At 49.4% G+C, this 15,279-nt stretch overlaps 1 protein-coding gene across 1 annotated transcript in view; it reads right to left on the bottom strand.

The window, feature by feature from the left end:
* The window catches only part of thsd7ba (thrombospondin, type I, domain containing 7Ba), a 116,254-nt gene that overhangs the window by 19,019 nt on the left and 81,956 nt on the right, over positions 1-15,279 (bottom strand). The window contains exons 16-19 of the mRNA XM_030343939.1: positions 12,646-12,651; positions 9,657-9,790; positions 7,178-7,337; positions 318-465 (exon numbers count right to left, since the gene is read on the bottom strand). Coding sequence (XP_030199799.1) covers positions 318-465; positions 7,178-7,337; positions 9,657-9,790; positions 12,646-12,651 — 448 coding nt within the window. The remainder of the gene's footprint in view (positions 1-317; positions 466-7,177; positions 7,338-9,656; positions 9,791-12,645; positions 12,652-15,279) is intronic.

Genomic DNA, 15,279 nt, shown 5'->3' on the forward strand with positions numbered 1-15,279 from the left:
TTTCTTTCATATCGAAGCAAATTTGGTATTGTGACTGAAATATCGATGAGCAAATCGATATTGAATCGAAAAAGGAAAAGTGAATCAAATCGGGGCTTTGTAAATCGTAATCGAATCTCAGGGGCAATACCCAGCCTGGCTTTTGTCCTACCAACACACACACACACACACACACACACACACACACACAACACACACACACACACACACACACACACACACACACACACACACACACACACACACACACACACACACACACACACACACACACACACACACACACACACACACGCGCCCAGGTGCATGCGTGCTACCTGTGGCCCTGTACTGGTACAGGAAGCAGGTGGTGTTGGTGAGGCAGGGCTCAGACTGGACCAGCTCTGGGCACAGCGAGGCAGTGGAGGCCGGGAGTCTCAGGACTTGTCTGCTTCTGGTCCGGTTCGCCGCGCCCTGGTCACAGGACTACAAACAAACCACAATGGTTGCATCGACCCTCGCATGGAGGAAAAGCAGGTGGGAGAGGTTGTTTCTTTGGTTGCATTTTTATTTACACACCTTATGAAAGGAGAACCAAAAACCAAAAGATGTTTCTGAAGTAGCTTATTTTTTGACTGGCTAACCCTAACCCTAACCAGTTATGGTGTCCCGCTATTGACTGTGCAGCTTAAAAACACTAAATTCATAGATACCTCAAATGAAATCAAACAATCAGCGTCTCTATATGTTTCCAGCTGACGTTAATGATACAAACTCAGATCTCTAAATAAATCTGCTCAGTGCTTTATTGTTTTATGTGTTCATGAATATATATATATTTTCGTTGAACACAGCTTTCTTTGATATAAAACAACTGGGATGTGGTATTTTTGCCCCTGTTATTTATATCATGTTCCAAAGTGAAACTCGGTTATGAGAGTGAGGCTGAACACATGAAGGGATGAAGTGGATTCTGCAGGATTTGGTCAGCGATAGAGAGAGAGTTATTAAGAGGAGGCTCTCTGACAGGTCAGGGTATTATTGGTGGTTGTAATGTCAGGCCTGCAGACTCTGACCAGGTGATGAAACGCCTAAAGCAAGGGAGTTAGGTAGAGATCTGGTAGAGTTAGGTAGAGATCTGTTGGAACACTCCTGTTGTGGGTTGTATTAAACATCACACTTAGTTAGTATTCAGAAAAAGCTAACATGAGAGAGAGCGGGAATAGACGCATTTGTGAATCAAAGACAAGCTAAAGATATGATTCACGGGAGCACGTTCCCCACGGTGGGATGCAGTCCAACCATTGTGGGATGGAATTAATTCCCCACAGCAGACACAAACACGATTAAAGCTGCGTTCGCATGGATTCAGACAGACAGTAGACGGCATTGTGGTGGATGAGAGCAGGACAGTTAAATGAGGCCGACAGAAATCACTGGCAACAGTAATTTAACATAAGAAATAATAACAACTTTTACAACTTTTTTGTTTTTCGCGACAGAACTTTAACCGGAGCAGCTCAATCACAAGAGGAAAAAACGATTACTAGAACGATAACATAGAATAATAGTCACAAAATAACACATTTAATAAACTCCATTGGTAATACTTTATAATAAGGTGCCATAATAAATAGCAAACTAGTCATTACCTAACCCTTTGTTAATATTTGTTAATTGTGATATGGTTAGGGTTAGGGTTAGGGCCGTGTGTTATGGTTAGGGTTAGGGTTAGGGTCGTGTGTTAGGGTTAGGGGCGTGTGATATGGTTAGGGTTAGAGGTCTGTGTTAGGGTTAGGGTTGTGTGTTAGGGTTGGGTTAGGGTTATGGAAACAACTAATATTTAATTAATGATGAAAAAACTATTAACTGCCAAATAGATATTTTAGTAACAATTAAAAATATTAGCAAAGGGTTAGGTAATGACTAGTGTGCTATTTATTATGGCACCTTATTATAAAGTGTTACCACTCTGTGTAAACAATACGACATCACCATAGCAACACATCGTTTTCCCTCCCTGCCATTCCGTCTCCGTGTTTGTTTTTCCCGTGGCTTTCCAGAAGCTGATCCTGAATTTACGGGAACGCCGGATCAACTGAACCCTGAACTGAGCGTGATGATCCCACCCAGAGGCATGCTGGGAGGCGGGGGGGGTTAGGGGCCTGGTGCTGCTGCCTACCCGGTACCCAGGGAGAGGCGAGCGGCGCTCTACAGACCTCAGTGTGTGTGAGCGCCGGCGGCGTTCCCGCAGGACCGCGTAAATATTGAATCTGTTCAGGCGACGTGCGCCACCTTACGCGACCAAATGAGAAGGGGGGTGGGGGGGAATTCTGCGTGGACGGGGGCCTGTTGTTCTCGGTTAAACGGCGAACCGCTGGGGTAGTGAAGCTCTGGTTCTCTCCTTCTCTCTGTCTCTCTTTCACTCCCTCTATCTGTCTCCCTCTTTCTGTCTCCCTCTCTCTCTTTCACTGTCTCTCTCTCTGTCTCTATCATTGTACGTCTCTCTCTCTCTGTCTCTATCATTGTACCTCTCTCTCTCTCTCTCTCTCTCTCTCTCTCTCTCTCTCTCTCTCTCTCTCTCTCTCTCTCTCTCTCTCTCTCTCTCTCTCTCTCTCTCTCTCTCTCTCGATCTCTCTCTCTCTCTCGATCTCTCTCTCTCTCTCGATCTCTCTCTCTCGAACATCTTGACGCTAAAAGCTAAGCTAATTTGTGGTGCTGTCACGTTCTAATGTGACAAGTGGCTGTTTTCCGAATGGACTAATTGGAAATGGACTAGCCTGGAGGCTGCCAACACATCCTTTTGCGCACACACACACACACACACACACACACACACACACACACACACACACACACACACACACACACACACACACACACACACACACACACACACACACACACACACACAACACCACAACTTTTACGTCAGCAAAATGCAGTCGAGCAAGTTATTCACTCTGTGCTACACATTGAGGAGCACACACAGATACGCGCACGCACAAACGCACACAAGTACACACACACACACACACACTTGCAGGGCGCAGCGAGTGCCATGGTTCTTTCTTATGGTTGTCACTGTGGGAGACCAATCTCTGTCACTCAAAGCAGCAGCAGCGTCAGAGGACGGTATATATAAATAACGAATCCAAAAGAGCCCACGAAAAAAACCTCGCTGTGTACATCTGAGGACGTCCACAAAGACACAGTGGCCTAAAAGGACATCGACCCAGAGCCGGCGGGCCTCCGAGCCAGATCACAGCCCAGCAGAGTGTGTTTGTTGTGCTTCCACGCCGTTTCTCCCTGCCAAAGCGTTAATTACACACCGTAAGAAGGTTCACAACAACGCGGTGTCGTTCTACATGTTTTTATGTCGGTCGCCGTATCCGTGTTTTCTCTGGGGCTCTGTTGGCTAGTCCCTACCCTCGGTACAACTCTGACTGTGGCCCGCTTCACAGAGAGGAGGGCGCTGAGGAAACTCGAGTGACACACACATGCAAACACAGACACACGCACGTGTACACAAACACATACACAGAAACACACAGACACTACAGTCACATCGTCACATCGTCACACACACACACACACACACACACACACACACACACACACATCTACAAACACAGACACGCACGTGTACAAAAACACACACACGGAAACACACAGACACTACAGTCACATCGTCACACACACACACACACACACACACACACACACACACACACACACACACACACACACACACACACACACACACACACACACACACATCTACAAACACACACACGCACGTACACACACACGTGTACACAAACATGTGTGCCACTAGAAAAATATGTGTGCCACTAGAAAAAACAGGAGCTCTGTTCTGCAGCTGTGTACAGGATCCAAATGAGGGATTTTTTGGGGGGGGAAGACATATTATATATTCTTAACCCAACCAGATGAAACCTAACCATTAGAGAGAGGGGGGGGGGGGATGGGGATGTGCAGAGGGATTTCCCATGCAGCAGTGATCCTTGCATGGTGTGCATTGCACGGTAAATGGGTAACACCCCCATAGACACTTGGTGGGGGACGTGAAGAGCTGTGTGAGTTTCACAGTGAGAGAAAACAATAGGCTGCAATTGTCTGCGCGTTCAGTCAGTGAAATAGCTTTTGAAAAGTCGTGCACGTTGAACAACTGGAATTAAAAACAAATCAGGCATCTATGACTAATTCCTATTCGCCGCCTACTCCGCCTCTCATCCCAAACCGGTTTTCAGTTAGTGACACTTGGGACATTTGTTTTCCCTTTTCCTTTCCATTCCTATCTTCTCCAGAGGTACGATTTGATTCTTCCAAGATTCTTATCACAATTGATTTCACGTTACACTCAATGCGACTCTCATCTTCCAATCACAGCAAGACACATTAACCCTCCGGGCTGGACTGTCCTAGATCGAACCCGGCTGAGAACAAGTCGGTTATCCGACGTATCGTTGTGGTTGTCGTGCGATGCCGCTGGACGGGTTCATCTACGTCCGGGATGTCTTAAGTAAGGCAAACATAGAGCGCTTGGCCTGCTCAGCGCCCTCCTCACGATGCATGCCAGGGCCGGGCCCTATTGCTACATGCCCATTTCCAACGGCAAAGGATTCCCTTGCATCCATCTCCGTTTCAGGGATTTATTTTTGTGGGGGGAAAGTGAAAATCCAAACAACAGAGTTTGCATTCAAGTGTCGAGTGCGGCCGTCAGAGCCATTGTTCTGATCCTCCGTGTCCGATCAGAGCGGAGGCATTGAAACGACAGGTGTAACGAAGCCTTGGACTCATCTTTTCAAATTGTGCCTTTGAAAATTCGCTTGCTTTTATCAAACCACCGAGGTAAACAACCTTTCATCATCCGCAAAACAGAGGCACTGGGCGGCCGCGGAAGCAGTGAGACACGTCGCAGCAGCAGTAAGACAGAACCGTTGGCATTTGCAGAACAACAGCAGGAATCGCAGTAGTAGTTCAGGCAACAAAGTATTGGTACCAGTAAAAGTAGCAGCAGACAACAGCAACATTGGACGCAGTTGTAGTGTCGGAAACAAAGTATTGGTTCCAGTAAAAGTAGCAGTAGATAACAGCAACAGCAGTCGTAGTAGAAGTGTAGGAAACAAAAGGATCGGTACCAGTCGAAGTAGCAGTACAGGCAACATCAGTAGTTGTAGCAGCAGCAGTATAAGAACAAATGATTCACTGCACATCACCCTGTGGGTGATAGTGGAGTAGTATACTACTACTACTATACTAGTGGAGTAGTAGTATAGTAGTAGTAGTAGCAGTACTATACTACTCCAGTACTAATAGTAGAAGTTGTAGTAATATTAGGAGTTATAGTAGTAGTGGTCATAGTCAATAGTAGAAAATGTAGTAGTAGTAGTTGAAGTAGTATTAGTAGCAGTAGTAGTAATAGTAGTAACAGTAGCAGTAGTACTAATAGTAGTAACAGTAGCAGTATGACCAGCAGCAGTAGCAGTGAGAGTGAGCGAGGTTCAAGTGCATCATAGCACAGAGAGAGACGGCATGGTGAGCCCCCCGGCTCTACTCTCTTCCTCCCCATCAAGCCACGGCGTTCGTCATGCGTGCGCCCCGGGCAACGCACTGGATTTGTGACCTCGCGTTCTACCTCTCGCTCTCACTGACTCTCAAGCTCCGGCAGCAGCGTCTCCTCTCTCCCTCCCTCTCTCCCTCCCTCCCTCTCTCCCTCTCTCCCTCTCTCTCTCTCTCTCTCCTTCAGACGGCTTTGTTCAACAAACATTTACATTGCCAAATCACACAAGTAAAATAAGATACAACATAAATGTAAACAAGAAAATAAGACGAAGGAAATAATACATTTGGTAAAATTGTCTGAAAACGCATCTAGAATTAAATCTAAAATACGATATAACACAATTTCTCTGTCTCCGTCTCCACCTCCCTCTCCCTCTCCCTCTCTCTCTCCCTCTCTCTTTCTCCCTCTCCTCCCTCCCTCTCCTCAGCCTTCACCTCAGCACACACTCTCGCCTGGGTGTCTCCGTGTGTCCAATTTTCTCCTCTAATGACCTGTAATCGTTGGCTGAGGATGGGTACCATGTTCGACATGACCCCCCCACGCCTCACACCTCCCCACCACCCGACGAAGTGCGAGCGACAGATGCCACGCCACGCTGAGCCGAGGAGAGGGAAGCCACGGCGACGACCGGAGGAGGGCATTAAACCCGGCCCCCGGTTATCTTAGGCCAGGGGGAAAATGGAGCAAGGCTAAATGAGATTTGCAAAAAAGCTTGTGCAGTCAAAGGGAGGCATGCGGCGGTACATCGTGGAATCGCTCAGAGGGCGACGAAAGGGCTTGGAGCCGGGCACCGCTACAACCCCTAAGAGCTGAAGCGTGAGTAGAAAGTGTCAGTATCAGTCTATCAGGATGGTATCAACCCCCCCACCCCCGAAAACCCTCCAACCCCACCTGCTTTCCTCTGTCACAGGCTCCTCCTTTTTCCTGGCCAAGGGAATATTTGATATTCTTTGAAATTATTTCCTTGCAGTAGGACTCTGAGGGGTTTGAGATTATTATAGTTATTATATGTATAAATCATAGAGATATTTTCAGATTTCTCTTCTCTGAAATTCTGCTCTTGTCTTCTACATTTTTAAAAGGCAGCGACTCAGAGATATGTAGATACTGGTTCAGTAGCTGCCTGCCTATTCATAAGGGGGATATTCTTTCCAAGGCAGTGTAGGGCTTGCATTCTTGCATTGCAGGAAGGGTTTCAGTGTATGATGCAGGGAAACAAAATGCATGCACGTAAACCTGAGCAGCACACACAAGTGTGAGGCTTTACAATACGGACCAGTGACGACCCTCCACGTTCAGAACATGTACGCCACATCATTATCTATGGTACGTCCTGGCACTTAATGTACGCACTAATTGTATGTTGTACGTCCTGGCACTTAGAAATAGTACTTAGCATCGTGTAGCGTCTTATCCTAGCTGTCTTTGTTGTGTACGGGGAATGGGTTAACCTAACGATCGTTGGTGCTTTATGAACATCCTAATTGTACTGTCAGCGATGTATTGTTTCTCCTTCCTCTGACAAATGTACTTATTGTTAGTCGTGTTAAATGTATTAGATCCCTATGGATGCTGGACTGTTCGCTGTAGGGGGGTTGTCGTGGTTACCGGGGGGCAGTGGCTCCAGGCTCCCCAGGGTGCGACCACGCAGTCCCCGGGACAGGGCAGCACGCAGACCCTGGCCGCTGCCGGGACCTCCTCCTGGTCGCAGAGGGAGTCGTCCACGCTGGTCGCCTCCCCGCCCTCTCCCGCTGCCCTCAACACACACCTGGGGTGAGAGAGAGAGGGGGAGAGAGAGGGGGAGAGAAAGAGAGAGAGAGAGAGGGGGAGAGAGAGGGGGAGAGAAAGAGAGAGAGTGAGACAAAGAGGGGGAGAGAGAGAGAGAGAGAGAGAGAGAGAGAAAGAGAGAGGGAGTGAGAGGGGGAGAGGGAGAGAGAGAGAGAGAGAGAGAGAGAGAGATTATTATCTGTTATTTGTATATTGTGTAACTTGAATATGCTTTGGCAATACTGTATTCAAATACTGTCATGCTAAGCACTTTGAATTTGAATTTGAGTGAGAGAGAGAGAGGGAGAGAGAGAGAGAGAGGGAGTGAGGGGGAGAGAAAGAGAGAGAGAGAGAAGGAGAGAGGGAGAGAAAGAGAGAGGGGGAGATTGTGTTGTATTGCATTTTAGATTTAATTCTAGATGTGTTTTCAGTCGATTTGACGATGTATTTTATGCATAAATTCCGAGCACTTATTTTTTTGTTTATGTTTATGTTGCATCTTATTTTGCTTGTGTGATTTGGCAATGTAAATGTTTGCTGAACAAAGCCAAAAAAAGCCATCTGAATCTTGAGAGAGATGGATAGAGTGAGAGAGAGAGAGAGAGAGAGAGAGAGAGAGAGAGAGAGAGAGAGAGAGAGAGAGAGAGAGAGAGAGAGAGAGGGAGACAGAGAGAGAGTTACAGAGAGTCAGAGCAATAGAGATAGATAGGAAGAGAAAAAGGGAGACAGACAGAGGGAGAGAGAGACACAGTGACACAAAGTCGGAGATTGGGAGAGAGAGAGAGAGGCAGAGATGGAGACAGACACAGAGAGAGAGAGAGAGAGAGAGAGAGAGAGAGAGAGAGAGGCAGAGATGGAGACAGACAGAGATAGCGAGAGAGATAAAGAGAGAGAGAGAGAGAGAGAGACACAGAGAGAGACAGAGACAGAGAGAGACAGAGACAGACAGACACAGACAGAGAGAGAGAGAGAGAGAGAGAGAGAGAGAGAGAGAGAGAGAGAGAGACAGAGAGAGACAGAGACAGAGAGAGACAGAGACAGACAGACACAGACAGACAGAGACATAGAGAGAGAGAGAGAGAGAGAGAGAGAGAGAGAGAGAGAGAGAGAGAGAGAGAGAGAGAGAGAGAGAGAGAGAGAGAGAGAGAGAGAGAGAGAGAGAGAGAGAGAGAGAGAGAGAGAGAGAGAGAGACAGACAGAGAGAGACAGACACAGAGAGAGCTATAGAGAGCAGTATCTGGCAGCTGGAGCGACCCATCCCGGGGGGGTGGTGAATAACTCCGTGGCAGTGTGTATTTGTGTCCCGCTCTAATAGGCTCTCCCTATAGCGGCGCCGGCGAACAGCACATGTGTTTGGTAGCGTCGGCGACGCCGCCGACCGTAACCGAACCCTCAGCCTCTCCGCTGGCCGTCGCTCAGCGATGTGGGCCGTCCATTGTCTTTATTCTGTGTGTTATGTACAGCGGCGCTGGTGGGCTCGCAGCTCGTGGTGGAGGGTCTGTGAAGCCGGCACACCATCACCACCACCACCCCCGCCACCACCCCGCCCCGCCCGACCTCACACACACAGCTCCGCCACCGCGCCGGTTTTGGAGTCGCACAGCTGGAAGTTAATCCTTTTCACGCCGCCATTAATCCAATCGGGGTAAACCCCCCCCCCCCCTCCGCTTTAACCCCCTTCTACATATGCACACGACCAATGGCTGCCGGCGAAGAAGAAGAGAGGAGAAAACGCAATATACGGTTTTCGGGGGAAAAAATATATTTTCTTCTTCTCCTCTCACTCTGAGTCTGCTGCTGCTATTCCTGGAGAGGAATTGTTTACAAGAGGAGAACTCGAACATTGAGTCATGGGAAAGTAAGTGGGGGAGGGAGGAGGGGGGAGGGAGGAGGGAGGGAGGGAGGGTATTTTATTTCCTCTCTCAGCACCATTTGTTTACCACTCGCTGTGCCGCGCGCTGGCACCGTTCTGAACGCTGGCTGCTGTGATGATACATCTGTGGCGGTGCCAGCTGCTAGACCCCCCCGCACGCACCCTCAACCCCCCACGCCCACGCCCGCCCAGGCCTGCTCCCACGGCCCCCCTCCCACACCCTAGCAATTACACCCCCTTACCCTAACCCTTACCCCCTAACCCCTAACCCTTAAACCGCCAATTCCCCTAACCTTAACCCCCTAACCCCCCAAAACCTTAACCCTAACCCCTAACCCTACCCCCTCCTTCTAACCCTAACCCTAACCCCCCCACCCCCCGGGCGGGCCGCTGACCTGATCTTGTGGCTCTGACCCCCCCCGCCCCCCCACTGTGCGTGGCGCTGACCTGATCTTGCGGCTCTGTGCCCCCTCTCCGCAGGAAGGCTGCGCGTCGACGGCGTTGATGTTGCACATGGACCAGGGCTCAGCACGCCACACGTAGCGGCCGCACTCGCTGTAGCACGGCAACGCCTCGTACACCTGCAAGGGGGAGGACAAGCACACACACACACACAGACGCAGAGACACACGCATACGCACACGCACACACACACACACACACACACACACACACACACACACACACACAGAGTTGTAAAGGGAGCCAAGCTGAGCGATGATAATGTGTGTAAAATATCCTATTATAGAATGGGGACACGTTAAAGGCACACACACAGGTATGCAAACTCACACACACACGCAGGTATGCACACACCCGCACACACCCACACACACACACACACACACACACACAAACAAAAGCACCACACAGAGACAACCACAGAAAAAGGCCGACCACAGAGTGAAAGAGAGTCACCCTGAGTTACTTAAGCTCCTAACAGTTAAACACAGCATCTTTTAGTGGGAGGAGGCAACTGAGTGTGCTAACTTGGAACAACATTTAAATAATTGGCCCACGAGGAGGGGGCGTGGTGACCACGCACACGTGCACATGAGTGCGACACAGACGCCTGTGGGACGTCCCAGCCCGGGACGGTATGGCCTTGCTGTTATCTGACTTCACCTCCCCATGGGTTTGCGTGTCTGCAGCTCAGTTTCTTTAGCTTCCTCTGCTGCCGTGCTACTGCACGGTTCAAACAAGCGAGTTCCACTTCAAGAAAAAAATTGTCACAATAATAAAACCATAATGCAGACTGCTAGACTTCTATGTATCTCTCTCTCCCTCTCCCACTGTCTCTGTCTCCCTCTCTCTCTCCCTCTCCCACTGTCTCTGTCTCCCTCTCCCACTGTCTCTGTCTCCCTCTCTCTCTCCCTCTCTCTCTGTCTCCCTCTCTCTCTCCCTCTCTCTCTCTCTCCCTCTCCCACTATCTCTGTCTCCCTCTCCCACTGTCTCTGTCTCCCTCTCTCTCTCCCTCTCCCACTGTCTCTGTCTCCCTCTCTCTCTCCCTCTCCCTGTGTCTGTCTCCCTCTATGTCTCTCTCTCTCTCCCTCTCCCTGTGTCTGTCTCCCTCTATGTCTCTCTCTCTCTCCCTCTCTCTGTGTCTCTGTCTCTCTCTATGTCTCCCTCTCCCCCTCTCCCTCTCTCAGTGCCTCTGTCTCTCTCTATGTCTCTCTCTCACCCTCTCCCTCTCCCACTGTCTCTCCCTCTCCCTCTCCCACTGTCTCTCCCCTCCCTCTCTCTCTCTCTCTCTCTCTCTCTCTCTCTCTCTCTCTCTCTCTCTCTCTCTCCCACTGTCTCTCTCTATCCCTCTCTCTCTCTCCCACTGTCTCTCTCTCTCTATCCCTCTCTCTCTCTCCCACTGTCTCTCCCACTCTCTCTCTCTCTCTCTCTCTCTCTCTCTCTCTCTCTCTCTCTCTCTCTCTCTCTCTCTCTCTCTCTCTCTCTCTCTCTCTCTCTCTCTCTCTCTCTCTCTCTCTCTCTCCCTCTCTATCCCTCTCTATCCCTCTCTATCCCTCTCTCTCTGACTCTGCCCCGTAACACACATGGTTACTCTCCATCCATGTAACAGTCAGCCGAAGTGAGAGGTTCCCTCTGGAGGACAATTTGTGGGGATAACTATCACAAGCTGAATGACACGTCCGACTGTGCCTGTGTGTTTGTGTGTGTATGTGTGTGTGTTTGTGTGTGTATGTGTGTGTGTGTGTGTGTGTGTGTGTGTGTGTGTGTGTGTGTGTGTGTGTGTGTGTGTGTGTGTGTGTGCCTGTAGGTGTATATACGTGTGTGTGCGGGAGAGTGCATGAGTGTGTGTGTGTGTGTGTGTGTGGGTGTGTGTGTGTGTGTGTGTGTGTGAATCTATGTGCTGTGCGTATATGTGTACATAAATGCGTACGTTTTTCCGCGACCATATGCGTGTGCGCGTTAACGCGTACGTTGCTGTGAATTATTGTGTGTGTGCGCACAGACCGGAGCAGAGCAGCATGCGTGCGCGCGGGGCGGAATATTCCCTCCCCAATGAGAGCGGCACAGACGGCCATTACACGGGCCTCATCATCCCCCATCTGTACCTGCAGATGCCCCTGCTGGGAAGGCTGGCAAACGCAAGCGCTGCTCGAGCGCTCGGCTGCTGCACGCCCACAGAATGTGAAGCATGCCTGTCAGGATCGGCTCACTGCCCCCCCCACCCCCCCTCCAGCCAGGTGGAGGGTGGAGCGGGGGAGGGGGGGGGGGGGGGGGGGGGGGGAAGGACGCGGTGGCATTTCAAGTGGTTCCGGCAAAACCCTGACTGCGGACGGAAAGCTTTCCTTTTTGTCGACCCCCGCATGAAGAATAGCGGTAGTTTTTCTTTCGACGCATAATGTGCGACTGCGTCGGCCGCGGCTACGGTGCCATCGCCAAACGCCCAGGCTACCAGAGGAAGTGAAGAGGTGCGACGGAAACGTAGGAGGAGGGGAGAGTGCGCCGCCGTGGGACTCCGTGGGCCCCCGTGGGCCCCTGGACGGCGGCTCCAACCACCGGCGGAAGAAAGTGTTTCTCCGCTATCATGCCAGAGTCTACGCCCTTCAGAGAATCAAACAAGGGCTGGAGGGTGGGGAGTTTCTTTATGTAAAATGAAAAAAGTAAAGAAAATAACGTTGCCACCCTTTCTCTGAGCGCACTCTCCCCAGCCCATTTCAGATAGAATGGAGTCCTTAGGCCCCTTTAGAAATGTCTGGATGGAATGGAAATGCAATTTCATCTGAGGGCGCTGCACTTTAACTTCCGCGTGGCACGCGATTATTAAAAGATTACCACTGTTATTATTAAACTTGTGCGTGCGTCCCTGTGCCTGGGTGTGTGCGTGAGCGGGAGAGCGAGGCGTGTGTGTGCGCGTGCGTGTATGCATGTGGCCACGCTGGCGGCACAGCATAGGAGGTACTGAATGAATGGGACTGACCTGGGCCTGAGTGGATGGACGGTCCACATTAGCAGTGCATGACAAGCCAGATGTTGGGCATGGAGAGGAGAGAGAGAGAGAGAGGGAGAGAGAAGAACAATGACAAGGCCATTAGTTTTGCCTCCCGTCCACAGCATATATAGATCTGCTTTATCTGCACATTTTGCGTATAAATATAGATGTATAAATGTATATATAATGGAAGTAATGGGTGTAACTGTTTACATACAGATACCGGGTGAATAAGAAAAATGCACACAAATCACAACCATATATATGCACACATAAATATATATATATACGGTATATATATATACGGTATATATATATGTATATATCTATATATATATATAGATATATACTCTGTATATAGAGCTGCACGTGGCTCTGTGGCTCATTAATGGCAGGGTGGAAAGCATGATTAAGTGGCTCATCATCGGTGGTGATCCTAGTGCTGCTGGACAGTTTGCCCGGCTGCATGATTCATGGCGCGGGAGCGGGGAAGCAAAGCGCCACGGTTGGCTGCAACAGCTGAGCCGCAGCCAGAGCACATCGGCTACGTGCGCGCACGCACGCACGCGCACACGCACGCGCACACGCACACACACACACACACACACTCTTCTGTCCCGAGAGGGAGAGATGGATAGATGGAGGGAGAGGGAGGGAGGGAGAGAAAGAGAGGAGATATGGTGGGAGGAAACGGGAGAGAGATGGAGGCAGAAAGAGAGAGAAAGAGATGGAGAGGTCGAGAGCAGAGACAGAGACAGAGACAGAGAGAGGCAGAGAGAAGGCGGTAGAGGGAGATAGACACAGAGGGCGAGAGAGAGAGAGTGAGAAAGGGAGAGAGAGATTGAAAGCGGGTGCGAAAGAGATAGAGAGAGTGAGATAGAAAGAGGGAGAGAGCGAGAGAGCGAGAGAGAAAGGGAAAGAGTGAGTGCACTCCAAAATGAACATATGCCTGAGAAGAGGATGCTTGGCTCTGGAGCTCAGAGACGCTTTTAAAAGTAAACATTACGGGTGTGACACAGACGGCTGGCTGTCAAAACTCTGCCCACGTCTATTTAATACAATTTAAAAAGAGCCACAGCATTCCTTTAGAGAGCTTAACCGCGGAAATCCAGAGATGTGAATGCATGCGAAAGTCGATCGGGACGCAAAACACGGTAACATTGAGACGGGGAACCGTTCTAAACCCCTCGATTCTTCCTCAAATCCGAAGAAACGCACATTTTAGGAGTTTCCTGCTCTAACACTCATCCAACAAATCTCTGCATAGTCGCATATTCATGTTTTCCGATTCAATGGAGCCACACGTGTGTACATTACATTAATCATAAACCCGGTACCACACTCTTGGGAAACTTGGGTATTAACGGACTAGGGACCAGCCATCCATGGGAGCCGCACGCAGAGGCCTTTCTGATGGGGGACTCGGAGCCTTGGAGGAGTTAACCGCCTAATAACGGCCTGGAGGTCCTTACCTCCAGCACCGGGGAACTTTGTGATTTGTTTGTCAGACAGTCAGCGTTTTTTGCAAAAATCGCTGGGTCAACCAATCTGGAAAAGATCCTAAACGCACTATTTGAGAACGATAATCACTGTAGATGATGGGGATGGAGTTTAAATCGCCCGGGACTTTAGATCGGCCAGCCAACCCGATAGACGAGCAGAGATCTTCCCCTTTAGTAACTGCTTTTAATTTCTCGTGCGCTTTGTCAGAGTTTGCATGGTTTATATGTAGAGACGTACACACAGGCACACCCAAACTCACACGCCCACAACCACACGCACACAAAAGCACACACACACACACACACACACACTCACAAACACACACACACACACACACACACACACACACACACACACACACACACACACACACACACACACACACACACACACACACACTGTAGTTACAACCACTTCTGCAGACCAAACCCACACAGCTCCAGTGAATAGAGATAGACTAGAATGAAGCCCCTTGCTGACTATGAATCTCCCAAACTGTCACTTTGCAACTCAAGCTTCAAAACAGATTGGTCCATTAACGTCAGGAAGACTGTGAATTTGATGGAAAACAATAGGTCCAGCGCGGAACAGGAATAAATGGATCCCCATGTGATAATGACCACAGAAAACGCTAAAGCAGCTCATGAGGGAATTGGTTAGAATTGCAGGTGTGGAGATGTATAGCTGTCTGGATGTGATAAGCATTACCCAGGCTCCTTTGACACGCTGCCTAAAAAATGAAATGCCCCCCCCCTCCCCTCCTCCACCCAAAAGAAGAATGCCGTGTTGAAAACAAATCTGTTTTCCTCAGAGAATAGAGTGCCTTTTGTCATCCGGGGAGATGTTGATGGCACGACGGCATGTGAATTGTCGTTTTTTCAAACATTTTCGGAGAGAAAACTAATTCGGAAAGACACATGTTTTTTATGCAAAGTTACATTTTGATGCCTCAAGGAGAAGGAAACAAGGTGCAAAGAGTTCTGTGGAGAAAAAATTGGGGACGTTTTGGAATAAAAACCCTGAGAAAGAAAGTATGAAGGCTCGTGTCTTGCTACCTTGGAATAGCCCACCTTTGTTCCTTCATAATAAAAGCCCATAATAGCCCATAATACTAGCCCT

This window comes from Gadus morhua, chromosome 20 (genome assembly GCF_902167405.1).
Source record: "Gadus morhua chromosome 20, gadMor3.0, whole genome shotgun sequence".
Classification (NCBI taxonomy): domain Eukaryota; kingdom Metazoa; phylum Chordata; class Actinopteri; order Gadiformes; family Gadidae; genus Gadus; species Gadus morhua.